Source organism: Rhinoraja longicauda, chromosome 21 (assembly GCF_053455715.1).
Source record: "Rhinoraja longicauda isolate Sanriku21f chromosome 21, sRhiLon1.1, whole genome shotgun sequence".
Classification (NCBI taxonomy): domain Eukaryota; kingdom Metazoa; phylum Chordata; class Chondrichthyes; order Rajiformes; family Arhynchobatidae; genus Rhinoraja; species Rhinoraja longicauda.
In genome coordinates this window covers 21,412,305-21,439,749 of record NC_135973.1, presented here as the reverse complement: position 1 = coordinate 21,439,749, position 27,445 = coordinate 21,412,305, and the positions used below count along the sequence as shown (strand labels likewise).

General features: G+C 44.8%; 1 protein-coding gene across 3 annotated transcripts in view; it reads left to right on the top strand.

The window, feature by feature from the left end:
• The window catches only part of tecpr1a (tectonin beta-propeller repeat containing 1a), a 64,588-nt gene extending 38,895 nt beyond the window's left edge, over positions 1–25,693 (top strand). For all 3 annotated transcript variants that reach the window (XM_078418080.1, XM_078418078.1, XM_078418079.1), the window contains exons 17-25: positions 4,218–4,311; positions 6,826–6,905; positions 9,787–9,843; positions 10,473–10,647; positions 12,239–12,374; positions 12,728–12,820; positions 13,173–13,279; positions 15,604–15,723; positions 20,967–25,693. In XM_078418080.1, the coding sequence (XP_078274206.1) occupies positions 4,218–4,311; positions 6,826–6,905; positions 9,787–9,843; positions 10,473–10,647; positions 12,239–12,374; positions 12,728–12,820; positions 13,173–13,279; positions 15,604–15,723; positions 20,967–21,149 (1,045 nt within the window). In that variant the 3' untranslated portion in view covers positions 21,150–25,693. The remainder of the gene's footprint in view (positions 1–4,217; positions 4,312–6,825; positions 6,906–9,786; positions 9,844–10,472; positions 10,648–12,238; positions 12,375–12,727; positions 12,821–13,172; positions 13,280–15,603; positions 15,724–20,966) is intronic.
• Positions 25,694–27,445: the final 1,752 nt, after the last annotated feature.

The following is a 27,445-nucleotide window of genomic DNA, read 5'->3' as shown; positions in this document are numbered from 1 at the left end:
CTGGCCTACTCAACCTCCCCCCTATAGCTCAGGTCCTCAAGACCTGGCAACATCCTCGTAAATCTTCTCTGCACCCTTTCCAGGTTTACAATATCTTTCCTATAACATGGTGCCCAAAACTGAACACAATACTATAAATGTGGCCACACCAACATCTTGTCATAATATACTATGATATTTTATGATAAATAATTATTTAAAAATTAGCTTCATTACTGATGATCATGAATTAGCCCGATTTATTATTATTCTGTTTAAATACTCTTGTGGTTCACTTTTTGTTAAAAAGCAATCTGCTTTTCTGACCAGTTCAGCGCCAATGTGATTGATTTTTACCTCCCTTCTGAAATGAACCATCCAGTTCACAGAACCTTTTAGGAACAGAAGCTAAATCACGTGCTCATCCGCAAAGCCACATCCCATGAATAAATAAAATTGTTTTGGCATCTTATTCATAAATTTGAACTTGCTGGTCAGAATAACCAAAATTAGGAAAGCTTAACTACAAGATATAGAATTCAGGGGCAACCTCTTTATATGGAGTGTGAGAGACACAAGGAACTGCAGATGTTGCAATCTTGAGTCAAACACAAAGTTCTGGAGTAACCTCGACCAAAACAAAGTACTGGAGTAACCTCAAGCAAAACGCAAAGTTCAAGCGTAGCAGTCTATTCTGAAGAAGAGTTCTGACCTGAAATGTCACCTATCCATTCCCCCTACAGATGCTGTCTGACCCACTGAGTTATGTCAGCACTTTGTGTTTTGTGAGAATATAAAACTGGCTTCTACTGAGTACCGGAGATGAATAGCTAAGATGTCTTTCAGGGGATGCTTGATAAGCATGCATAGGGAGAATATTTTACATGGATATGATAGGTTGAGAAGGATGTGGGACTAGCGTAGATGGGGTCTGTTGGTCAGCATGGGCAAGTTGGGCCGAAGGGCCTGTTTCCACGCTGTATGACTCTCACTCTATTTAATTAAAAGAGAAAGGCACTGACCGGGGAGAGGCTGGGAGTGTAATAGCCTGTTTTCCGGGCGAACAGAACGGAAGAATCCGGGAAATCCAAGGGCGGAGGAGTCTGCTTCTTGACCAATAATAACTGGTGTAATCCTGGGAATATTAAGACGCTTTCTCGTTCCTGCTCGCCGGACCTGGAACATCTAACTATCTTATGCCGACCATTCTACCTACCCCGGGAGTTCAGCTCGGTGATCATCACAGCCGTCTATATCCCACCGCATGCGGACACCGACGTGGCACTGTCCACCCTACACGATGTGTTGTGTCAACACCAAAACAAGAACCCTGATGCTGGTGGCTGGAGACTTCAATAGGGGAAATCTCAAAAAGGTCATGCCCAACTTCTACCAACACATCACGTGTGTCACCAGGGGGGAAAGAACTTTGGACCACTGCTACACGCCGTTCAGGAAAGGCTACAAGGCCGTTTCTCTCCCTCCTTTTGGGAAATCTGACCACGCTGCCATTTTCCTGCTGCCGGAGTACAAACAACGGATAGTACGGGAAGCGACAGTGACAAGGGACGTAAAGCGGTGGGCTGACCATTCAGAGGCCATGCTGCAGGATGCACTGAGCGAAGTCGACTGGAACATGTTCCAAGCAAGTTCCAGAGACGTAAATGAGTTTGCGGAAGCGGTTACGGACTTCATTGCCACAATAGCCGATACCATCATCCCCACGGTAAGGGTCAGTATCTTCCCTAACCAAAAACCCTGGGTGGACAGGTGTATTCGCGTGGTCTTGAATGCTCGCACCGCTGCTTACAACTCCGGCCTGGCATCCGGCAACATGGACGACTACAAGGGAGAGTCCTACCGACTGCGAAGGGCAGTGAAGGATGCAAAAAAGAGGTACCGGGACAAGATGGAGTCACAGATGGAGCAGCAGGACACCAGGCGCCTTTGGCAGGGGCTACGGACTATAACTAGCTACAGGTCCAGCACCCCCTCAACCGGAAGTGCCGGCTCCTCCTTAGCTGATGACCTGAACTCTTTTTATGCACGGTTTGAGACGGGTAACACCACCAGCTCGCCGTCTAAAAACAGCACCGAAGGGGCGCTGGCTAGCGAGGCTGGAGGGGGATCCACCGCCGGGGATGTGCACACATTCTCGGTGTCCGAGCATGAGGTGAGGTGGGCTCTGACGCGTGTGAACACGAGGAAAGCTGGAGGCCCAGATGGTATATCTGGGCGAGTACTAAAGTCTTGTGCTACTCAGCTTGCTCCAGTGCTCACCACAATATTCAACCTCTTCTTGGCAAAGTCCGTGGTCCCTGCATGCTTCAAAAGATCCATCATTGTACCGGTGCCAAAGAATGCCTCTCCAGCGTGTTTAAATGACTACCGACCGGTGGCCCTCACCTCGGTTGTCATGAAATGCTTTGAGAGGCTAGTTAAGAAGCACATCTGCGCCCTCCTTCCTCGCAACATGGACCCACTACAGTTCGCATACCGTCCGAACAGGTCCACGGATGATGCGGTCTCCCAGGTTCTACACACCGCTCTCTCTCATCTGGACAGCCAGGGGGGCTATGTGAGGATGCTGTTCATTGACTTTAGTTCAGCATTCAACACAATAGTCCCCAGCAGACTGGTTGAGAAGCCTCTGGAACTGGGGCTTAGCACCCCTCTGTGTGCCTGGGTCCTGGACTTTCTCACTGCCAGGCCCCAAGTGGTCAGGATGGGGGAACACACATCTAGCTCCCTCACCCTGAACATAGGATCCCCCCAGGGCTGCGTCCTTAGCCCCCTACTGTACTCCCTGTACACACATGACTGTGGGGCCAGGTTCAGCTCAAACTCCATCATCAAGTTTGCTGATGACACTGTGGTGGTGGGCCGGATCTCCAACAACGATGAGAAGGCCTACCGGGAGGAGGTGGCTGATCTGGCACTCTGGTGTCAGGACAATAGCCTCCTCTTGAATGTCACTAAAACAAAGGAGCTGATTGTGGACTTCAGAAGGGCTAAACATCCAAGGACGTACACGCCACTCTGGAACTGGGGCTTAGCACCCCTCTGTGTGCCTGGGTCCTGGACTTCCTCACTGCCAGGCCCCAAGTGGTCAGGATGGGGGAACACACATCTAGCTCCCTCACCCTGAACATAGGATCCCCCCAGGGCTGCGTCCTTAGCCCCCTACTGTACTCCCTGTACACACATGACTGTGGGGCCAGGTTCAGCTCAAACTCCATCATCAAGTTTGCTGATGACACTGTGGTGGTGGGCCGGATCTCCAACAACGATGAGAAGGCCTACCGGGAGGAGGTGGCTGATCTGGCACTCTGGTGTCAGGACAATAGCCTCCTCTTGAATGTCACTAAAACAAAGGAGCTGATTGTGGACTTCAGAAGGGCTAAACATCCAAGGACGTACACGCCACTCGAGATAAATGGGTCTATTGTGGATAGGGTGAGCAGTTTCAAATACTTGGGAGTCCGCATCGCAGAGGATCTGACGTGGGCAACGCACATTGCCGCACTGGTGGGTAAGGCTAAGCAGCGCCTTTACCACCTTAGACAACTGAGGAAATTCAGAGTGTCGCTGAGGATCCTTCATTGCTTCTACTCTGGGGCTGTAGAGAGCATCCTGTCCAGCAACATTACAATCTGGTTTGGGAACAGCTCTGCCCAGGACAGGATGGCCCTGCAGAGAGTAGTGCGTTCGGCAGAACGCACCATGGGAACTACACTCGTCCCCCTGCAGGACCTATACATCAGGAGGTGCAGATCCAGAGCAAGCAAGATCATGAGGGACCCCTGCCACCCCAGTAACGGACTGTTCCAGATGCTACGATCAGGCAAACGTCTCCGCTGTCACGCTGTGAAAACGGAGAGGATGAGACGGAGCTTCTTCCCACAGGCCATCAGGACTGTCAACTTTTATAACCCCAGAGACTAAATTTTTGTCGACACTTTTTGTGCTATGTTTAGTAACTTATTAACTTTATTTATATGCTGTAACTGTAATTCTTTTTGTGCACAACCCGCAGGCATTGCCACTTTCATTTCACTGCACATCGAGTATGTGTATGTGACAAATAAATTTGACTTGACTTGACTTGTTGCTCTGCTGTAATTTGTATGTGAGGCAAAGCTTTAGGAAGTGGCTGTGAGATGCTGCTGAGGATGAGGTGTTGTAATGTTCAGACACCCCACCTCGACACCCAAGGTCACAGTGCTCTTCTTTTTCAGAGGCCTGCCGACTGACAGGTACATGTGGAGCGATGCATCAGGTCTGCAGGAATGCACCAAGGCACACACAAAGCCTCCTTCACAATGGACATGGGTAAGAGTGCTTCCGTACCCTTCCCGTTAAAGTTTGCCATTTAGTGTGAAGAAGGGTCCCGACCTGAAACATCACCCATCCCTTTTCTCCAGAGACGATGCCTGACCCACTAGCACTTTGTGTCTATGAACCAGCATCTGCAGTTCCTTTCTACACAGCCATTTAAATCAGTTTATTGTCACATGTAGCGAGGCACAGTGAAAAGTTTTTTTGTTGCGTGCTATCCAGTCAGCGTAAAGACTACTCATGATTACAATCAATCCGTCCACAATGTACAGATACAGGATTTAATGGAATAACGTTTAGTGTAACGTAAAGTCCAATTAAAGATAGTCGGATGGTCTCCAATGAGGTAGATCGTAGGTCAGGCACACTCTCTAGTTGCTGATAGAATGGTTCAGTTGCCTGATAACAGCTGGGAAGAAACTGTCCCTGAATCTGGAGGTATGCATTTTCACATTTCTGTTCCTCTTGCCTGATGGGAGAGGGGAGAAGAGGGTGTGACATAGTAAAGTCGGAACATAGAAATAGACCATTAGAACACAGAAAGGTACAGTTCAAGACCATGTCCTTTGGCCCACAATGTCTGTGCTGACCATCATGCCAAGAGGAACTAATGTCATCTGCCTGCACATGATCCATTCCAGCATGAGTCACACAGCATGGAAACATGCCCTTCGGACCAAGATGCCCCATCTACACTGGTCCCACCTGCCCACGTTTGGCCCACATCCTTGTAATCCTTTCCTATCCAAAAGTCCCTATCTAAAAGCCTCTTAAACCCCACTATCGTATCTGCCTCCACCACCCATGCTATAGGGAGGTTGGGCAGGCTGGAACTTTATTCCTTGGCACGCAGGGGGTTGCGGGGTGATCTTGTAGAGGTATATAAAATCACAAGAGGAAGAGATTAGGTGAATGCACAGAGTCTTTTACCCATGGGAGGGGAATCAAAAATCAAACAACATAAGTTTAAGGTGAGAGGGAAAAGATTCAATAGGAATCGGAGGGGCAACTTTGGTGGGTATATGGAGCAAGCTGCCAGAGGAGGTAGTTAATTGTTAAATTTGATTAATAATGCTTCTGTGATGGACCTTAGGATATTATGTCATGTTAAAAGAGAGTCCCAACCCAAAACGTCACCTATCCATTTACTCCGTAGATGCTGCCTGATCCTCCACCATATAATTATTCTGTCATTCTTGACAAGTGGCAAATGGTGGCAGCAGAGAGCAGGAAACTACAAGAGCAATATTGTCACCCAGTGTGGAGGGGAGTGGGCCGATCAGAGGTTGTCCTGGTTGGTTTGTCCCTCGACCTGGCCAAGCTGACCATTTGTGGGTCAAGGCGCCAGGCAGACGAGGACTCTGCCTGAGCTGACTGCCTGCTCCATTTTTGGGATTACGCCCATGCCCAAGTGTCCCATGAAAGAGAGCACGCGGTGTCCACTGGCACCATGAAGGAGTTCCAGGACTGCTGAGCACTGGGGGATTGCTGATTCCAGGATCAGGATTGTAATATATTTGATAGTTAAAATATTTGATCGTCTGGATGTTTTGTTATAATTCAATATGTAAATATTTTGGAAATAGTTTAATTTTTTTTAAAAGGGCAATATTCTTATCTCCCAGCATTTTGGCTTTTCATCTCTGGCCATTGTCCACCCATCTGCTAATAACCGCCCTCCCCTCCCTGACTTGTATCCACCTATCACGTGCCAGGATTTGTCCTGCCCCCACCTCTTCCAGCTTTCTCCCCCCTAGTACAATGTCTAAAGAAGGCTCCTGCCCTTTAACGTCACCTATCCATGTTCTCCAGAGATGATGCCTGACTCACTGAGTTACTCCAGCGCTTGTTTTTTTTTTGTGAAACCTTCTTTTGCATGAAAAAAACACAAAGTGCTGGAGTAACTCTGTGGGTCGTGCAGCATCTTTGGAGCTTATGGACTGGTGACATTTTGAGTTGGGACCTTTCTTCAGACTCTTCTAACTTCTCTATTGTATGTCTAAGTCAGATCCATTCCTTGTTGCTAAAACCTTGAATGCTATCTCTCAAGGGCAGCCAAGACCACATAGATGCGCAGACTGACCGCCTGACCAGGGTGGCATGGTGGTGCTGTGGATTTCAGCGCCAGAGACCTGGGTTCGATCCTGACCACGGGTGCTGTCTTTACAGAGTTTGTACATTCTCGCCATGACCTGTGTGGGTTTTCTCCGGGTCACCGGTTTCATCCCACACTCCAAAGACGTGCACGCTTCAGTAAAATTGTAAATTATCCCTAGTGTGTAGGATTGTGTTAGTATATGGGGTGATCGCTGGTCAGCACGGACCCAGTGGGCCGAAGGGCCTGTTTCCGCACTGTATCTCTAAACTAAACCAGACTGATACTATGATTACAAAGTGCTTTCTAGTTATTTCAACTAACTCAAGTCTCCAGCGAGGTGTGTTCAAGGTGTTTTGTCCGAGTATTTCCCTGATGCCGTGGAGAAATCCTGTGTTTCATTCCGTTGCCAGGTGAATGACTGGTACATCGATTTCAATGCACCTGGTGGGACTGATCGCAACGGGTGGCAGTTCGCAGCTGACTTCCCTGCGTAAGTACTTAAAGTTATCAGCTGTTAGAATTAAAACAAATCTTTTATTTACTCTGTACTTCTTACAAAGGAAGCATGCAGGTACAGCAGGCAGTGAAGAAAGCCAATGGAATGTTAGCCTTCGTAACAAGAGGAGTTGAGTATAGGAGCAAAGAGGTCCTTGTACAGTTGTACTGGGCCCTGGTGAGACCGCACCTGGAGTACTGTGTGCAGTTTTGGTCTCCAAATTTGAGGAAGGATATTCTTGCTATTGAGGGCGTGCAGCGTAGGTTCACTAGGTTGATTCCCGGAATGGCGGGACTGTCGTATGTTGAAAGGCTGGAGCAATTAGGCTTGTATACACTGGAATTTAGAAGGATGAGGGGGGATCTTATTGAAACATATAAGATAATTAGGGGATTGGACACATTAGAGGCAGGAAACATGTTCCCAATGTTGGGGGAGTCCAGAACAAGGGGCCACAGTTTAAGAATAAGGGGTAGGCCATTTAGAACGGAGATGAGGAAGAACTTTTTCAGTCAGAGAGTGGTGAAGGTGTGGAATTCTCTGCCTCAGAAGGCAGTGGAGGCCAGTTCGTTGGATGCTTTCAAGAGAGAGCTGGATAGAGCTCTTAAGGATAGCGGAGTGAGGGTATGGGGAGAAGGCAGGAACGTGGTACTGATTGAGAGTGATCAGCCATGATCGCATTGAATAGCGGTGCTGGCTCGAAGGGCTGAATGGCCTACTCCTGCACCTATTGTCTATTGTCTATTGTCTTAACTTGCAAAGTACCCGCTGTGGTTTTGCTATCGGTTTATTATTGTCATATATAAAGTGGGAAATTTTGATCTGCATGCCACACAGGCAAGTCATAGAATAAGTGAGTGCAATCAGACCATATGCAAGTACAGTCAGACCGTAGGTGACTAGAGACCATACTTGAGTGGAGTCGTACCGTGCAGGAGTGCAGTCATACCATGCAGGAGTGCATTCGTACCATCAATGTGTGCAGCCATACCATCAGTGTGTGCAGCCGTACCATCAGTGCGTGCAGCCGTACCATCAGTGAGTGCAGCCGTACCGTGCAGGAGTGCGGCTGAACCATCAGTGGGTGCAGCTGTACCATCAGTGAGTGGAGCCGTGCCATGCAGGAGTGTGGCTGTACCATCAGTGGATGCAGCTGGACCATCAGTGAGTGCAGCCGTACCAGCAGTGAATGCAGCTGTACCATCAGTGGGTGCGGCTGTATCATCAGTGAGTGCATTCGTACCATCAGTGAATCCAATAGGTGGTACAAAAAGAGAATGAAGCAGAGTGCAGAATATAGTGTTACAGTTACAGAGAGGTACAGATTTTTAAAGTACAAGGGTCACAACAAGGTAGATTGGGAGATCAGGAGTACATCCTTGGTTTATGAGAGGTCCGTTCGCGAGCAGGGAAGAAGCTATTCTTATGGTGCCGATCCGAGAGACTCCTTTCTCGCTGTCTGAATGTATTTCTATTAGAAATTTGGTTCAATTAGATCTTTGTTTGTTATTCCTCTGTCGTGGTCAAACTGTCCAGGGCAGATTTGTCATTAATCTCTGGTTAATACATTGGGGTTACCATAATTGCTTTAGAGATACAGCGTGAAAACATGCCCTCCCACCAGCTGACCATCGATCACCCGTTGACACTAGTTCTATGTTATCACACTTCCTCATCCACTTTCTACACACTTTCTACACACCTGGGATAATTCGTAGAGGCCAGATAACCTACAAACCTGCACGTCTTTGGGATTTGGGAGTAAACCGGAGTACCCGGAGGAAACAACACCCAGTCGAAGGGAGAACGTGCAAACTCTACACAGACCAAGGCCAGGATAGAACCCGGGTTTCTGGTGCAGTGAGGCGTCAACTCTACCAGCTTCGCCACTGTGTCATCCTACATAGAAAAATACCAGCTGCTGATCTGTTCAATCTCCATCATGTTATAATATCATCTGATATGGTAGGTAGGGGAATCGAGAACCAGAGGCCATAGGTTTAAGCAGAGAGGGGAAAGGTTTAATAGGAACCTAAGGGGCAATTTTTTCCACTCAAAGGGCAGTGTGTATATGGAATGAACTGCCAGTGGTTGTTGTTGAGGCAGATACAATAACAACAATTAAGACACTTTTTAAATTTCAAAAATGAACTTTATTCAGAACAAAACAATCAGTCTGAAGATGGGTCCCAAACCGAAATGTCACCTTTCCTTGTTTTCCAGCGATGTCTGAACTGCTGTGTTGCTCCAGCACTTTACGTCTATTTTTATACAAAAGAAAAACTCTGCAAAACCTCTTCAGTGTCTATACATTGAATAATTTCATACTCAGTAATATACTCACCTGTATTTAAACAAAACACTCTTGCCACTGATATGGTCCTATGGGGTAATATCCCTTCCCTTGTTTGAGGGGTGTCCCCACCAGACTCTGCCCCTCAATGTCCAGCAGCGGAAGGACCAGAGACTGTGGTCCTCCCCTACAGAGCCTTGGTGTTGGCTGCACCAAGCTTCAATGTATCCCTCAGCACGTACTCCTGCAGTCTGGAGCGGGACAGTTGGCAACATTCCCTGACATTGAAAGGATAAGTACATGGATAGGAAAGGTTTAGAGAGATATGGGCCAAACGCAGGAAACCGGACTAGCCTGGATGAGTTATTTTGGTCAGCATAGACCAGTTGGGCCGAAGGGCCTGTTTCCATGCTGTATCTCTCCGTATTCTCTAAAATAAATGTTTAAAAGTGTCGTCCAATTTTCCTTTCACAACATAATTTCAATTTTGTCTGTTAGCCTTCTGGTGGAAGCTATGCAAAATAAGTTTGAATAAGTACAGAAGCCAATATGAGTACTGACAACGAATATTGGCTGTTTCAGCTCATACCATGGATACAAGACGATGAAAGACTTTGTGAGGCGGAGACGATGGGCAAGGTAAAGGGGTACTTGTGTTAATAAAAGATGCTGGAAATACTCGGCTATTAACAAAATGCTGCCTGGATTAGTGAATATTAGCTACAGGGAGTGATTGGACAGACTTGAATTGTTTTCTCTGGGATGCCGAAGGTTGCAAGGAGACCTGACAGAAGTTTGAAAATGATGGGAGGCGTAGATAGGGTAGACACTCAGAACCTTTTCCCCAGAATAGAAAAAGCAAATACTAGAGGGCATGGCTTAAAGGTGAGAGGGGCAAAGTTTTTTTACATAGAGGGTGGTGAGACGCTGGAACATGCTGCTGGGGGTGGTGGTGGAAGCAGATACAATAGTAGCGTTTAAGAAACCTTTGGAGAGGCACGTGGATATGCAGGGATACGTGCAGGCAGATAAGAATTGGTCTTGGTTTCATGCACAGATCGTGGGCTGAAGGGCATGTTCCTCTGCAGTATTCTAATTCTATCAATAGTTCAGGTTAATGATTTATCAACAGATTTAAAAAAAAATTATGATAATCATTGAATCAAACACGGCAGTGAGAGAGAGAGAAAACTATTGGCTTCCAGTCTGTGCTGACCACATTGTGGCTTTCTTCATTTGAGATGATCAATTGTACTTTGACTCTCCAGAAAGTGCAAAACTGTCACGACGGGTCCGTGGTTCGAGGTTGCACCGATAGCCCTGCGGGACCTCTCGCTGATTCCATCTGTGCCTCAGGGCGCGAGTGACCAAGTCGCCTTGTGGGCTATTAGCAGCAAAGGGGATGTCTTGTGTAGGACGGAAGTCACAAAGCAAAATGCCATGGTAAGGATGCACGCTTCAAGTAGACCTCGTATATGTGACATCCGCAACAATAAACCTTTTTTGGAGTCATTGAAGTGCAGGTCAGCAATTAACTGATTTAGTTTAGTTTTTGTTTAGAGATACAGTGTGGAAACAGGCCCATCAGCCCACCAAGTCCACGCCGGCCAGTGACCCCCACACACTAACACTATCCTACATACTAACACTACCTTACACACTAGGGGCAACTTACCATTTTACCAAAGCTAAATTACCTATAAACCTGTACGTCTTTGCAGTGTGGGAGGAAACTGAAGCTCCCAGAGAAAACCCACGCAGGTCACGGGGAGAACGTACACACTCTATACAGACAGCACCCTTAGGATCGAACCCGGGCCTCGGGCGCTGTAAAGCAGCAACTCTACTGTGCGACTGTGCCGATACTTATGACACAGGCTTAAGGGGAAAGATTTAACAGGAACCTAAGGGGTAGCTTTTGCACACAGATGGTGGTGGATATATGGAACGAGCTGCTAGAGGAAGTAGTAGGCAGGTAGCATAACAGCATTTAAAAGACATTTAGACAAGTACATGGATAGGAAAGCTTTGTGGGGGATATGAGCCAAGAAGAGCAGGTGGGATTAGCATAGATGGACATCTTGGTCAGCATGGGCAAGTTGGTCCGAAGGGCCTGCTTCCCTGCTGTGTGACTCTTGACTAATATTTCCTTACCACACAATGTTATTTGGCCTGTCCAGTGTTTGCCAGCTATCAGAGCGTACCCATCAGTCAATCAACCCCGCATATCTCACTGTAACTTATTCCTTCACTTGCTCATCAGCTCCTCCCTGATTTGGACCAACTTTCCGAAACCTTTAGTCTTCAAATTGAATGAGCATTGTGTAGGCCTTACAGCAAGGGACGCATTGGCCTGCACACTCTACACTTGTGTTTGTGCAGCATGTTTCATGATTTCAGGACATTTGATGGAGTAAGTTAAATGTAACCCGAAGTGTTTTGTAACATCAGAAATGCACCAGTCAATTTATTGCTAGCAACCTCCTGTCCACATCAGTGTGATAATTACCTAGGAATCTAATCTTTAATGTTGATCAAGGAATAGATATCGATTCACTGATTGACAGATGCAGCACAGGAACAGGCCGTTCGATCCACCGAGTCCACGCTGACCATTGATCACCCATTGACACTGGTTTAAACTTTAGACTTTACTTTAGACTTTAGAGATACATCGTGGAAACAGGTCCTCCATCTCTCCTGCCCTATTCTCTCCTCCCTTCTCTCCCACACCCACATCTTCTCAATCAACAACCCCAACTTCTCTGCCTTTCTTTTGGCTCTCTCCCTCGCCTTTTCCCACCCTTTCCTCTCCTTTCTCTCAATGCCTCCCCCTCGTTCTCTCATTATATAATAAAAAAGAGAACTGCAGATGCTGATTTATACCAAAGGTGAACACAAAATGCTGGAGTATGTCAGCGGGTCAGGCAGTATCTCTGGAGATAAAGGATAGGTGATGTTTCGGTTCGGGACCTTCTTCAGATGTTCCCTTTAACATGTACAAGCTGTGATGGCATCCAAACGTTCCTTGCAGGGCACTTCATGGCTGCATATCGGTACTGACCAGCCATTCGTGTCTATCTCAGTCGGAGGACACTACCAGGTCTGGGGAATTGCCAGGGATGGATCAGCTTTCTACCGGGGCTCAGTTGCCCCACAAAATTCTACAGGTAACTAAACCTACAACATTTTATTTTGCGAGGGAAAGTTCTGCTGCTTGAGAAATCTTTCACAGATGCTGGAATTTAACTAATTACTTGATATTATCTAATGTGGGGACTAGTGTAGATGGGACATCTTGGTCAGCATGGACGAGTTGTGCCAAAGGGCCTGTTTCCATGATGTATGACTCCATGACTGACTCTACGTTGCAGTTTATGGGAGCCTGCTTTGCACAGATTGACCGCCCTGAATCCCGCATCCAGACTACACCTCAAAGATGAACTATTTTGGGATTATGTACTGTGGTTGTGAGAGTGTTTGTGTCCTTGTCTTTACATTTTGTCCCCCACTTGCGTTACAGGTGACTGCTGGTACCACATACCTCCACCTCCCAAACAGAAGCTGGTCCAGGTGTCTGTGGGAAGGACGTCGGTGTGTGCAGTGGATGATAACGGTGAGATGCCGACTTGGTGCTATCATTTACTCAGCACTGAAAGACCAGCGACAGTGAAACTAGTGAACAATTATCAATAACGTAAAATAATATCTGAGCTTTTGGAATACAGTAAACCCTTGTTATAATGGACCAAAGCGGGGGGGATGGTGTCTGTAATTGCCGATCGTCCGCTATAATCGAGTAAGGGTGTAAGTAGTAGAAACAAACAATTGCAGATGCTGATTAATACACTGTCTACCCTATCTATGACTCACATAATTTTATATACTCTAGCACTTTGTGTTTTTGTTTTGTCCTGTGGTAAACTATGGTTGTGTACTGCTACGGTAATAATCTGCTTCTATTATAGGTAATTTGTGGTTTCGCCAGGGTATTTCTCCAAGTTACCCTCAAGGATCGATCTGGCAACATGTTTCTACAAATGTCCGTAAGGTTTCAGTTGGTCCTCTTGATCAGGTCAGTGCCTCGTGGTGTGTGAATGCCACCAGCATCTGCAGTTCCTTGGAGTTCTCCAACATCTGCAGTTTCTTTTGTCTCACTTTATAAACGTATATATTTTTTACCCTAACCACTAATTGTTGGAGCCCAGTGGTGCAGCGGTAGAGTTGCTGCCTTACAGTGCCAGAGACCCGGGTTCGATCCTGACTATGGGTGCTGTCTGTACAGAGTTTTTTTCTTTCTTCCTGTGACTGGGATTTCTCCGGGTACTCCCATTTCCTCCCACATCTCAAAGAGGTAGGTCTTGTACAGATTTGTAGGTTAATTGGCTTCGGTAAAATTGTAAATGATTCCTAGTGTGTAGGATAGTGCTAGTGCACCGGCTGATCGCTGGTTGACGCGGACTCGGTGGGCCAAAGGGCCTGTTTCCGCGTGGTATCTCTAAAGTCTAGTTTAAAAACTGCACCAAGATAAAGCATATTTCTAGATCCAAATTCAGGACATTTAAACAAATCAAAAATAAACTTTTTGAATCTGTCTTCCTACTCCTCTTTTCCATGGAATTAAGTTACTGTGTAAGTGACTGCTCTTCCAACTGACCTGGGAATTAGAATCAGGGGTCATTCTGACCTGTACTGTGAACACAATTGGAACTCTGAAATAGGACTGACATTGTCCTGTGTCCCCTGGGTCAGGGCATTGTGCAAGGCAGCCAGAGGCATTACAGGGAAAAAATATACAGAGGGATTACCAAGATCACACAATTAAAACAAAAAAATGGATTCACAAGTTAAATGACATTCCAGGAAATAAGCATCTTTAATAACTTGTTAACATCATAGATTAATTGCTAACACCACAGTTTAAATACATCAATGATGCAAATTTGAATCCTTGGAATGCAAACTTTAGACTTTAGAGATACAGCATGGAAACAGGCCTTGCGGCCCACTGAGTCCGAGCCGATCAGCGATCACCTCGTACGCTAACACTATACTACACACTAGGGAAAATTTTATAACTTACCAAAGCCAATTAACCTACAAACCTGTACATCTTTGGAGTATGGGAGGAAACCGGAGCACCCGGAGAAAACCCATGTGGTCAAGGGGAGAATGTGCAGACTCTGCACAGACAGCACCCGTAGTCAGTTTTGAACCAGGGTCTCTGCATCTGTAAGGCAGCAAATCTACCACTACGTCACCGTGCCGCCCAAAATTGTAGCATTCATTTGTCATTTTGTTTTATTCTGTACAGTTGGGTCTTTGTAAATTTGTTAGGATTGTTTAGTAAAATTTAAAATCCAATGATAATATTATTTGTACCAACGATTAATTCATCCTCGCCCATCATCAATCTACAAACCACAGATAGCTATAATAACTGTTGGACTGAACAATATAATTAACCCCATACACTGACTTCCGGTCCACCAACACTACCCGGCCATTAATTCCATTGGGTCTTCCACCCAGATCTTCCAGATCTTCTAAAGGTTGCTTTCTTCAGGGTTCCAACCTGAAACATCACCTATCCATGTTCTCCAGGGATGCTGCCTGACTTGGTGTTACTCCAGCATTTTGTGCCTTTCCTTGGTAAGCCAGCATCTGCAATCCTTGCTTCTACAAGTGCTGAAGGAACTCAACAGGTCAGACTACACCTGTGGAAGAACAATGTTTTGAGTTGGGACCCTTATTCAGGTGTAGTCTGATCTGTTGAATTCTTCCAGTGCTTTCTTTTCCACTGGCTCCTTCATACACCTGCTTTTTATCGTTCTGACATTTGCTTTTGTGCCTTCAACTGTCAACACTTTAATCTCTAGAATTCCCTCACTAAATCCTCTCCACCTTTCCTCCTCTATTTTCTATTTTAAAGCACTTCCTAAAGCCAATTTCTGGTCATCTATCTTAATATGCCCTTGTTTGAGCTCTGGCTTCACTTTTCACTCCGCATCTCTGTCTGACACCCTTTCGTCTCCTTTTCATCTCTAACCTTTGTCCACCCATCTGCCAATCCAATCCCCCTCACCTGTATACCACCTATCACTTACTGAGTTTTGCCCCAGTTCCCACCCCCATTCCAGCTATCAGCCTGGAGGTTCCCAACCCGAAATGTCATCTGTTCATTACCTCCAAAGATGCTGCCTGACTTACTAAGTTGCACTAGCACTTTGTGCTTTGCTCTAGATTCCAGCATCTGCAGTACCATGTGTCTTTGTGGTGCCAGATTTTGATTGATAATGCTCTGGTGAGGTACCTTGGGAGGTCCTACCACTGTAAAAACATGTTGTATTGAGGAGTTATTGCAGGTATTAATAAATGTAATTTTGCTTTTTATTACAGGTTTGGATAATCGCCGATAAGGTTCAAGGCAGTCACAGCTTGAGTTGCGGAACAGTTTGTCATCGGCTGGGTGTCCAGCCACAAGACCCCATTGGTGGCTCTTGGGACTATGGCATTGGAGTAAGTTAGCAAGAAGCGATAACCACGGTAGTAGTAACAATCATTGATTGATCAAAGGGACACAGCATGGAAACGGGCCCTTCAGCCCACCAAGTCCACGCTGACCAGATATCACCCCATATACAGTACTAGCACTATCCTATACATTCAGAACAATTTACAGAAGCCAATTAACCTACAAACCTGTATGTCTTCAGAGTGTGGGGGGTAACCGGAGTACCCGGAAAAAACCTACACAGTAACAGGGAGGAGGTACAAACTCTGTACAGACAGCATCCTGAGTCAAGAGTGTTTTATTGTCATATGTCCCAGATAGAACAATTAAATTATTACTTGCTGCAGCACAACAGAATATGTAAACATAGTACACTGTAAACAATATGATAAACGAGAGAGAGAAAAAAAACACATGTGATTTTTTTTCTATTACAAATCTCAAATTTTGGAGTACAGAGGCAAATAAATAAATGATGGGTCTTAGTCCCAAACATAATGGAGGGCACTGTAGATACACACATACACGCATACTCAAAATACAAACAATAGTAGTGCAATAATAATGATGATAATAATAATAATAGTCTATTGTAGTTCAGAGCTTATTTGAGGTTGTCGTGTTTAATAGCCTAATGGCTGTAGGGAAGAAGCTGTTCCTAAACCTGGACGTTACAGTTTTCAGGCTCCTGTACCTTCTTCCGATGAGTGTGTGGCCAGGATGGTGTGGGTCTCTGGTGATGCTGGCTGCCTTTTTGAGGCAGCAACTCCGATAAATTCCTTTGATAGTGGGGAGGTCAGAGCTGGGCGGTGTTCACAACCTTTTGCAGTGTTTTCCGCTCCTGGACGTTCAAGTTGCCGAACCAGGCCATGAGGCAACCAGTCAATATGCTCTCTACTGTGCACCTGTAGAAGTTCAAGAGAATCCTTTGTGACATACTGAATCTCCTTAATCTTCTCAGGAAGTAGAGGCATTGATGTGCTTTATTTATAATTGCATCAGTGTGCTGGGTCCAGGAAAGATCTTCAGAAATATGCACGCCCAGGAATGTGAAGTTTCTGACTCTCTCCACCATCGTCCCGTTGATATAAACAGGATTTGGATCCTCATCCTTCTTCTTCCAAAGTCCACAAGGGGCGGCACTTCACCGCCAGATGTTCCAGGTGCAGAGAGCAGATGTTAGACAGAACTGCCACGTCTGAACACCACGCAGAGTTGACCATAAGGCAGACCACTCCCTTTCCCAAATGCCTGCGTACAGTCCATACGATGGATGGAGAAACCTTCAGGCTGGACGGATGAGTCTGGGGAGCTCGGGGTGAGCCATGTCTCTGTGAAACAACTTCAGGGGGATGTCCCTCAGCTCCCTTTGGTAAAGCAGCCTTGACCTTAAGTCCTCCACTTTATTTTCCAGTGATTGTACATTGGCTAGTAGGATGGTAGGGAGAGGGGGTCGTAGTCCCCTGCGCTTCAGTCTGACTTGTAGTCCTGCCCGCCGGCCACATTTCCGGACACAATGGAGGCCTCCCAGTGTTTCCAGGTACAGTACTTGCTGTTCCTGCGATCCTCCGCCAGGTCGTCAGGGATTCCCCTGTGATTCCCTTACAGTCGACAGTTCCGTTGCTGCCGGTAGATCGCAATAGCGCTAATGTGTTTAAATGCATTGGTAGCTTGTCAGTTGCATCGCTGATTTTCTGCTGTGCTGCTGGTAACATATCGCCACAGACAGGTGCCGTCAGGATCACACCCAGCTCTCTGGCGCTGTGTGACAGCATCGTGCAGTGCCAAAGTGCTCACTTTCCCATCTACTCCCTACACACTAGAGGCAATTCACAGAAGCTAATTAACCCGCAAACCCACACATCTTTGGAATGTGGGGGGAAACCCACGCGGTCACAAGGAGAACGTGCAAACTCCACAAAGAGACAGCACCCAAGGCCAGGATCAAACCCAGGTCCCTGGTCCCGAGCGACAGCAGCTGTAAGAGATCCTGGAGTAAGGGTAGGCCGTTTAGGACTGAGGTGAGGAGAAATTTGTTTGCACAGAGTGTGGTAAATCTTTGAAATTCTGTACCCTGGAGGAATATAGAAGCTTAGACATTGAGTTTGTTCAAAACAGAAATCAATGGATTTCTGAATATGCAAGGAATGGGGGGATGTGGGAAGAGTGCTGGAAAATTGTGTAGCGTTTCCATTTGGCGTGCATTGTAATCAGTTTTATTTTTTCCCAGTAGTCTAGAAAGGTAGCCATTTAAAAATGTCACTTCTCAACATTCATGAGGATCATTAATTGTTTATTTTACTTGACCCCAGGTGCCTGTTTTTGGCAAATTGGTTATGTTGAGTTTCTCCAGTTTGCCTCTTTCCTAATAACAATTGTGACTGACTCGTGCATCTGCAGCTACTGCTCAAGTCTGACCCAAATGCTACCACAAAACAAAAAGATAATTTGAACATAGAACAGTATAGCACGGAAACTGGCCTTCAGACCATAATGGGCTGTGGAGGCCAAGCCAATGGATCTTTGTATGGTGGCGATTGAGAGATTCTTAATTTGTAAGGATTTCAGAGGTTATGGGGAGAAGGGTTGAGAGGGAAAGATTGAATGGTGGTCTAGACCTGATTGGCAGAGTAGGCTATTTCTGCTCCTAGAACTTATGAACTAATGAACAATGTCCATGCCAAACCTATCTGCCCAGTTAAACCTGTCTCCCCTGCCTGCACGTGATCCATATCCCTCCATTCCCCTGTATATCCATGTACCTATCTAACATCCTCTTGAATCCGACTATCGTATCTGTCTCCATCGTCGCACCTGACAGTACATTCCAGGCACCCACCATCCCCTGTGTAAGGAAAAAAAACTTCCCCCTCACCTTTATTTTAAACTTTGTCCCTCTCATCTTAAAGCAATACCTTCCAGTCTTTGGCATTTCCAACAAAGATAAAAGCTCTGAACGTCTGCCCTATCAATGCCCCTCATAAGTGTATATATTTGCAGTAACTTGAATCGGAAGGGAACAAGTTAAATTTAATGCATAAAACATGTATGATCAATCAGATGTATTTCATTCTGTTGTCAAATGAGCAATATGTTATGGTTGATTGTTTCTGCCTCTACAGTAAGCAGGCACCTTTGTCTGATTGTTTGTTGTGATTTGACTTCTTGTTCCTGTTAGTGCAGTGGGAACTTGGCAGAACTTCCAGAGCTTCACTTAAACTTCATAAAAATCATGGCTGTTCCTTGTTGCTTTGTACAAAATTAGCAATGTTCCCAGTACATAGAACAGTGCAGCACATGAACTGGCTCTTCGGCCCACATTGTCCGTGCCGAACATGATGCCAAGATAAACTAATCTCCTTTGCCTGCACGAGATCGATATCCCTCCTTTCCTCGCATATCGGTGTGTTTATCCACCCCTAGCAATCAACAGCATCTTGCTTCTTAACATATTCTCCACCCAATTTTATTTTTGTTTTGCGTTGGTGTTTTCTCCCTGAATTCACCAACACCTCACCTCTAGGAATAAATCATTAAAAAGTAACCTTTTAAAAAAAATTTAAAGAGGAAATGGAAGCAGTTTTAAGTAGTGGTAACTTTGGAAAATCAATTGGATTTATACCTGAAAATAAAAATACAGAGAAGGAGAGGAAAATGGAAATAATTGATGCAGCTGACCCACAGACTGTGTACTGCAAGGAAGAGAGTGATACACATCAAGGAAAGATGGGCAGGTTGGTGGCAAATGGTGTTTGATGGGCAGGCTGGTGGCAAATGGAATATAATGGGCAGATGGGTGGCAAATGGAATTCAGTGGGCAGAGAGGTGGCGAATGAAATTTATTACGAGAAATGTTAAAGTATTATGTTTATATAGGTAGAATTAGCACAGACAATAGAGAAAAAAGTTCATAAGTTATAGGAGCAGAATTAGGCCATTCGACCCATCAAGTCTATTTCGCCATTCAATCATGGCTGATCTGTCTTTCCCTCTCAACCCCATTCTCCGGCCTTCTCCCCATAACCCCTGATTATTATAACCCTTAATAATCAAGTACAAACGAGTTATGTGAAGGGTTTAAGGGCTGAGAGATATAGGAGTATCCTGTGCCATTCTTTGAAAGTTGCAGGGCAGGTTGAGAGAGTGGGCAAACCCGAGCACACTGGGTTGTGGGCTCTCATAATAAGCCAAGAACGTTATGGCGAAACTTTATAAAACTTCGGCTTGGCTTCCACGAGGATGTTGTGTCCATTTTTAGGTGCCACACTTTGGGAAAGGGTAAAAGCCTTCGTCAGGGTGTAGAAAATGACTTCAGGGGGTGAGGGATGAGAGGCCGTGGTTATTCTACTTGAACGAGGAGACCATGAGGGGATTTGATGCAGTATTTAAAACCATGATAGTTATAGAGCAAGCTGTTCCCATTGTTGGGGGGGAATCAAGAACCAGGGGTCATGGAATCGAGGTGGTCAGAAAAAGAATGAGGAAAATCTTATTCACACAGCGTGGATCTGGATTTGGAAAGTACTGCTGGGTTCAGTACTGGGGGTGGATTATGTTGTAACGTTCAAAGGGGTGCTGTTAAAGAATTTGTAGAAAGGAACTGCAAATAACGGTTTAGTCTGAAGAAGGGCTCCAACCCGAAACGTCACCCATCCTTTCTCCCCAGAGATGCTACATGACCCACTGAGTTCCGCCAGCACTTTGTGCCTATCATCTATTAAATAATTTGTAGGGTCACGGCAAGAGGTAATGAGAGTCAGCAGTGTTTAATTGCTTTATATACTGAAACGGAACAATGAAATTCATACATGCAGCACAATTGGCTGGTAAACACAGTAGCACATTATACACAGCTTGTAAGTCTTGCTGCATTGCTCTTGTTTAGAGCCAGTGTATATTTGATGGGTTGAATTGCCTCCTTCTGCCATTCTGTAATTGAACAGTTCGCACATAGAAGATAGACACAAAGTGCTGGAGTAACTCAGCGCATCAGGCAGCATCTCTGGAGAAAAAGGATGGGTGACATTTTGGGTCAGAACCCTTCTTCAGGCACATAAATTCAGTTCATGGTGGACTCATTGGTCACCTACGGTGCTGTACACAGAACCTTGGATAGTACCAGGGCTTTAAATTGTTATTTACAGAACTTTAGTGATCCTTAACTGCTTGTGATTTTCATTGATTAGCTTTCCATGGTTTCTCCTCTCGAGGTAACTTTTTTGTTGTTGTATTTGTTGTCACCTTACAGGGTGGCTGGGATCACATGACAGTCAGAGCCAACTCGATGGACCCTTCACACAGTTGTGTCCCCAAAGCAGCCGACAATGAACCGGTGAAGCTGACTACCCAGAATGGAAGCTCGGCCACTAAATCTAAAAACATTTTATCAGTCGAGCAGCAGGAACTCAATCAAAATGCTGTCAAATGCTGATGGTTTGTGTCACTGCGTGGCATGTTCTGTTTGCCGTAGGGATTGGTCCAGGCAGAGACTAATCTTGCCCAGGCTGGCTGCTGCATCCACAGTGAGTAGAGTTGTAGTGTTGCCTGCGTTTGCTGTTATTCCGCACTTTGGGACAGCAAACAGTCTGTCACCAATTGAAATCCAGTAACAAGAATGTAGCGTACTTGGTTTAAACTGTATGGGCACTGAAATATTCACAACCAGCACAGTGCTGGTTCTCACTCCAGTGCAGCGTAGACCAGAGAGTAATGTGTCAGTAATCCAGTCTGTTGTCAGCATTGAGGGCCCAATTTTTACATTAATCCCAGCTCTGCAGTGGTGCCTGTTCACACGTCTGTATGAGGATGAAAAATCACAAGTGAAACAATGGAACTGGTAGTCTGTTAAGGCAGTCTGTTAACCGACAGTCCATTGTAGAGTTGAGGGTTTCTGCTGCAACAGTATGGAGCACTGGTCGCATTTTAAAGCAGGCATGGTTGCCTTGGGTCAAGGAAATATTCCCTCTAACTGCACATGCAATGTATTCAGTGGCATATCTGTAGTTTTGGTTGCAGTATTACATGGATAGTTTAGGTGTCCGAGGTGTTTCTCACAGCGGAGGTTCAACAGCTTTAATGTTGCTGTGTGTTTGATCTGACAGTGTGTAACTAAATTCAGTCATAACAGCCAAACAGCCTGTTGTGTTTCTGTGATACAACCTTTGTAGCATCAACTATCCACCAACGAAGGATTCTGTGGTTTATTGTTTTACTTTAAAAATTAATGTTGGGCAAAATGGAAGCCCTCGAGGTGTGGATCAAACACTTCTGTATGAACCCGCTGCCAATTGCGATGGGTACCCATTGAGAATGCCATCTGTAAGACCAAAAGATGCTGGAAATCTGAAGGGTGGAAACAGCAGGTCAGGCAGCAATGTTGGAGAAATGGTTAACGTTTCAGGTCCTTGACAAACGTGAAGATTTTTTGGCATGAAACGTTATTCCTCTCTCAATTTACAGACCATCTCACAAATATAGAACTAATCGCCCATGATGGTTTGCCTAAAGTTGAATCCTCCTCACCACTGCCAATCTTTGACAGCACAATGGATCAGCTCTGAGGGTGTCCCAAGGAGCAGGCACTACTTGGGGATTCTGACAGGGATCAGTATAAGATCAGGTATTCAGTGTTATGGATGGTAGTAGCATCAAGTACTACCTCATGCTTCCAGCCGACCACAAAAGTGAGGATGCTTGATAAGTGCACTAACTACTGAATGATGCAATGTGACATTACATTCGTATCTGCACCAACGTTATTGTTGTGTTTGTCTACAATGTTCAGCACAGAAACTTGGCCCAACTGGTCTATCCATTGCTTATGCTCCAGACAAGCTTTGATCTCACTCTGTCACCCTATGATCTGTTGGTTATTCCCTGTGGGTTTTTCCAATGCTTCCCTCCCACACTGCCCCCATAATTACTCCGGTGGGAGTAATCACATACTGACTGCTATCCAAATAGAAAACTGCCACCTGAATTTTATTGGTGGCTGTCTTTTATTAAAGCCTTTGGTTTCCCCGTTATCTAGCCTGCTGTTTATTGAATCGCCAGTTCTGAGAAAATACTTCTGCCATCCTTGAAGATGTTTCTTATGGTGATGGATCAGTGCTTGTTTACAACGGCACTGTGTTGACATTTCCCCACTCCCCCCCTCTTTGCACCCAGACCTGCACAGATGTTCTTTTCCATTCTCTCCACCTTGCAGCGTGCTAAAATCACCCTAGATTGTGCAGGAATCTTACCCTTGTGTGGGCAATTGGAGCACTTATGAGGCAGAGGATTTCCAGTGATGTTCAGAAAGGTGTAATGCAACAGTTGGAGAAGTGAAGTGCCATTGACTTGTCTGGAGGGAGCTAGATTCCATAGAGGTCTATTTGGGCTTTGTTTTATTAATGGTTGAAGCATTTTCTTTTGCACACATTGCCTTGTGGTATCGAAGTACCGAAGCACATCAAGTTACAGAGGATGAGAGCAGTGTGGTAGGAACAATCTGTCCTCTTGAACCACTCACCCATAAACAGCTTTCAAATCTACTTTGGAAGCTTTGAAGATATTTTCATCTGAGGATTTCAGTTCACAGAAATGACTCCTCTTTAATGCTTCAGTTCAACAGTTACTGTTCAGACCTATTGTATGCCCACTGCTCCCCACCTGAAATGATGTTGGAGATTGTCCCCGTGTTGTACATTATACACAAGTTACAGCACACAGCAATAGGTTTTATACCTAATTCGAATAAATTTCTGTCAGGGTGAATGTTTTCACCACATGGTCTGGTGTTATTGGAAGTGGCTGCAGTGGTAACTGACACAAGATACCCGATGCTGAATCAAGAATAATGGCTAAATAAATGTCATAAACTTGTGTTTCCCCTGAAGCTGAGGTTTAGCCTTTCCGTGGCTTTATGTGAGTCTCCATCACAGTCTTACCAGTCAGATCCATGGCCTCTTAAAAAGACTTTTGTGAAATGGATCACCTCACATTTCACTTCAATGTCACGGGAAAAGTCGGATTGGGGAGGGGGTGGATGGTGGAGAGTCTGGCCTTGAAAATACCAGGAATGATCGATACCATAATGTCTTTAAGTCACTTGATCTACGTGATTCTCACTGTTGTCATGCCCTAGGAATATGGAGCTGGCATGTTTGTTTTAGCGGATATTACATTGGAGAGGAAGCTGGGGAGGCACCAAAGAAAGAGAGGCTTTGTTCATGGATTTAACCGAGGAAGGATAGGAGGGAGGTTAGTGCGGAGCATCAGCAATGTGATAGACCTTTTGGGCTGAATGGTATGTGTGTATATGCTGTACATTCTTTGTGAAGCAATCTTCAGAAAATTTGGAGAACTGGAGAATTAAATTATTTGGGACCTGATATTTGAAAATCATGTTAGAAGGTTTATTTTCGATGTCTATGGTGTTTGATTGAATTAATTATTGTCGATTGTATATTATTCATTTTATTTGTGATGTATAGATATTTTTGTTCTTCGCCGTATTATGGAAAAGGTGGGTAGTCTTCTTTAAAAAGGATGAGAGAAACATGAGGGCCAGTATTGCTCACCCCTGCTGCTGCTTTCAGTTCACATATTTGTTCCTTTGGTGGAAAATGAATTGTTCTTTGTTGTTCTGTCTGTGTTCTTGTGAAGGGGCTATTTTACAGTATTTGGAATGTATACATGGTCAATAAACTGGAAGCATTTGTGATCCAATCACCTCTGAAAGATGAAGAATATTTGTCCCAAAAGCAGAAATAGTTGAATCCATTCACCCAAAGGAATGGTTTCACTAGAGATAAATCAGTATACTAGAGCCTTGCTTAAATTGTAATTTTACTTGAAATTGTGGATCCCACAAAATTAGACCTCTACTGCAGGAAGCCTATTGGTCCCTCTCTCAACCTCGCCATTCAGAAAGTCACCAGCACCCCAGGTGGCACAGCTGGTAGAGCTGCTGCCTCACAATACCAGAGACATGGGTTCGATCCTGGCCTCACATGCTGTCAATGTGGAGTTTGCATGTTCTCCCTGTGATCGTGTGAGTTTCTTCTGGGCACTCCGGTTTCCTCCCACATCTCAAAGACATGCGGGTGTTATAGCTTAATTGGCTTCTGTAAATTGCCCCTAGTGTGAATGGGATGGATGCGAAAGTGGGATAACATAGAACTAGTGTGAATGGGTGATCGATGGTTGGCGTGGACTCGGTGGGCCAAAGAGCCTGTTTCCATGCTGTATCTCTAAACTAAAATAAACTAAATTCCCACTCTATCTGCCTTCTGTCCTGATTATTCCTGGGTTCCTGGCCTCATCATCAGTCAATCCAGGGATCTCTATCCTCCAGACTTTCTGAACATGGCCAATTACCACGATTAATTAAAAATAATCTTAACTTTCTCACATCATTTGCAACTCAGCCATAGTTTTCTGAAGATCATCCAGCAACTTAAGTAGGGCCTTAGCCATAATAGGTCCTATTTGGATTTTGATTTTCAATACTCTATTTTCTTTGCTGAGCTTTACCAAGAGTAACAATACTAAGGCAAAAGTGAGTGTAAATCAAGGGTCTCCATAATTTATGTGATGGCATTGACAAACTATTTGTATTAAATGATGTATTTAACAAATATAGATTGAAACCATTGGACGATCCTGTGGACTTTATGTGGAGTTTATGCTTGTCATCTTTTTTAAATGGTTTTTATTCAATTTGTAATTTAAGGGTCTATTTTTCCTGGAGCAGCCTTTTTTGCAAACATATTATTCACCAAACTAGAGTCAATGTAGTGTTGCATTGTTTTTCCATAACACGGACTGTATGTGTAATTCATAGTGCGCTACACTTTAACCCTTTCTCATATCAAAAGCTGACCAATCGTACACAACAGCAAGAAGTGCTTCATGGTTAAAAGTGCTTCATGTATTACATACTTCTATTGGTCCTGTACTAGTGGAAACATCGTCTCCACATTCACTTCATCTAAGCCTTTCACTATTTGGTAAGTTTCCATGAGGACACCCCCCCCCCCCCCCCCCCCCACCTCATCCTTCTATATCCATTCTAAATGTTTCACGCCAAACTTCACAGACTAAAAGGTCTGTTTCCTTATATCATTCAATCTGTATCTTTCAATCAATCAATACCTCATCGGGCTAATGTGTTATTTAGCATGTGGAAAAATGCTCTGTCAGTTCAGAGAACATTTTATCAATGGACAAATTTGGTTATATAAAACTTATCAGCATCTTCAGGCCTTGCTGATACTACTTGCACACAATCCTACTTGAATATTTTGTTGAAGGTTTATTTCAATATTTATGGGGCATTTTATAATTTGGATGGAAGTGGATGGGTAATTGAAGTCATGGTGGAGAAAGTGGAATGCAAATGTGGATCAGCATACTCGTGAGGTATAGCTAATGGTAAATGTTCATAAGTTCTAGGAGTGGAATTAGGATGAAAAGGGGCTTATAGAAACATATAAAATTATAAAAGGACTGGACAAGCTAGATGCAGGAAAAATGTTCCCAATGTTGGGCGAGTCCAGAACCAGGGGCCACAGTCTTAGAATAAACGGGAGGCCATTTAAAACTGAGGTGAGAAGGAACTTTTTCACCCAGAGTTGTGAATTTGTGGAATTCTCTGCCAGAGGGCAGTGGAGGCCAAATCACTGGATGGATTTAAGAGAAAGTTAGATAGAGCTCTAGGGGCTAGTGGAATCAAGGGATATAGGGAGAAGGCAGGCACGGGTTATTGATTGTGGACGATCAGCCATAATCACAATGAATGGCGGTGCTGGCTCGAAGGGCCGAATGGCCTCCTCCTGCACCTATTTTCTATGTTTCTAAGTGGACATCCTCGCCACATTCATTCCATCTGTCAATCTCTGTCTTAAAAATATCCATCGACTTGGTCTCCATAGCCATCTAGGGCAATGAATCCACAGATTCACCACCTTCTGCCTAAAGAAATTCCTCCTTATCTTTCTAAATGTATGTCATTTAATTCTGATGTTATGGCCTCTAGTCCTTGACTCTTCCACTAGTGGGAACATCCTCTCCACATTCATTCCATCCAGGCCTTTCACTATTTGGTATATTTCCGTGACATCCCCGCTAAATCCATTCTAAATGTTTCAGGCCAAACTTTACAGACTAAAGTTTATTATTGAAATTATTCGTTCCACATTCAGTGGAACAGGAAAATACAAAACTGGACCATCTAGGAAGCATAGACATGGAAGAAGATGGATTGAACTGCTGTGAAGTAATCGCAGGTTCTTGTGGAGATTTCCATTCATTTCGGCAGAAGCCAGCAGTGCCCTGTGCCAGATTCTTAACGCTTAAGTCATCTGTAAAACTTGGCCTTTCCATAAACCCATGAACGTGCAATTTAACTCAAAGCACCTCTGCTATAATCCCATACAATACAAGCTTGTACGCTTGTGTTCGAAGGCACTGGCAGGCTTTAGGTTTGGCATGTGTTAAATAGTAGTAGCAAATGCAGAGATCAGTGTAGCTTGCACTATCATTATCCAGGAAAACAATTGATCGATCTGGAATCTTGTTCTTACAGGGTTATCGAGCCGTACAGCACGGAAACAGGCCTTTTGGCCCAATTTGCCCACGCCGAACACAATACAGCATCTACACTAGTCCCACCTGTCCACATTTGGCCCATATCCCTTTAAACCTTTCCTATCCCTGTACCTGTCCAAATGTATTTTAAAT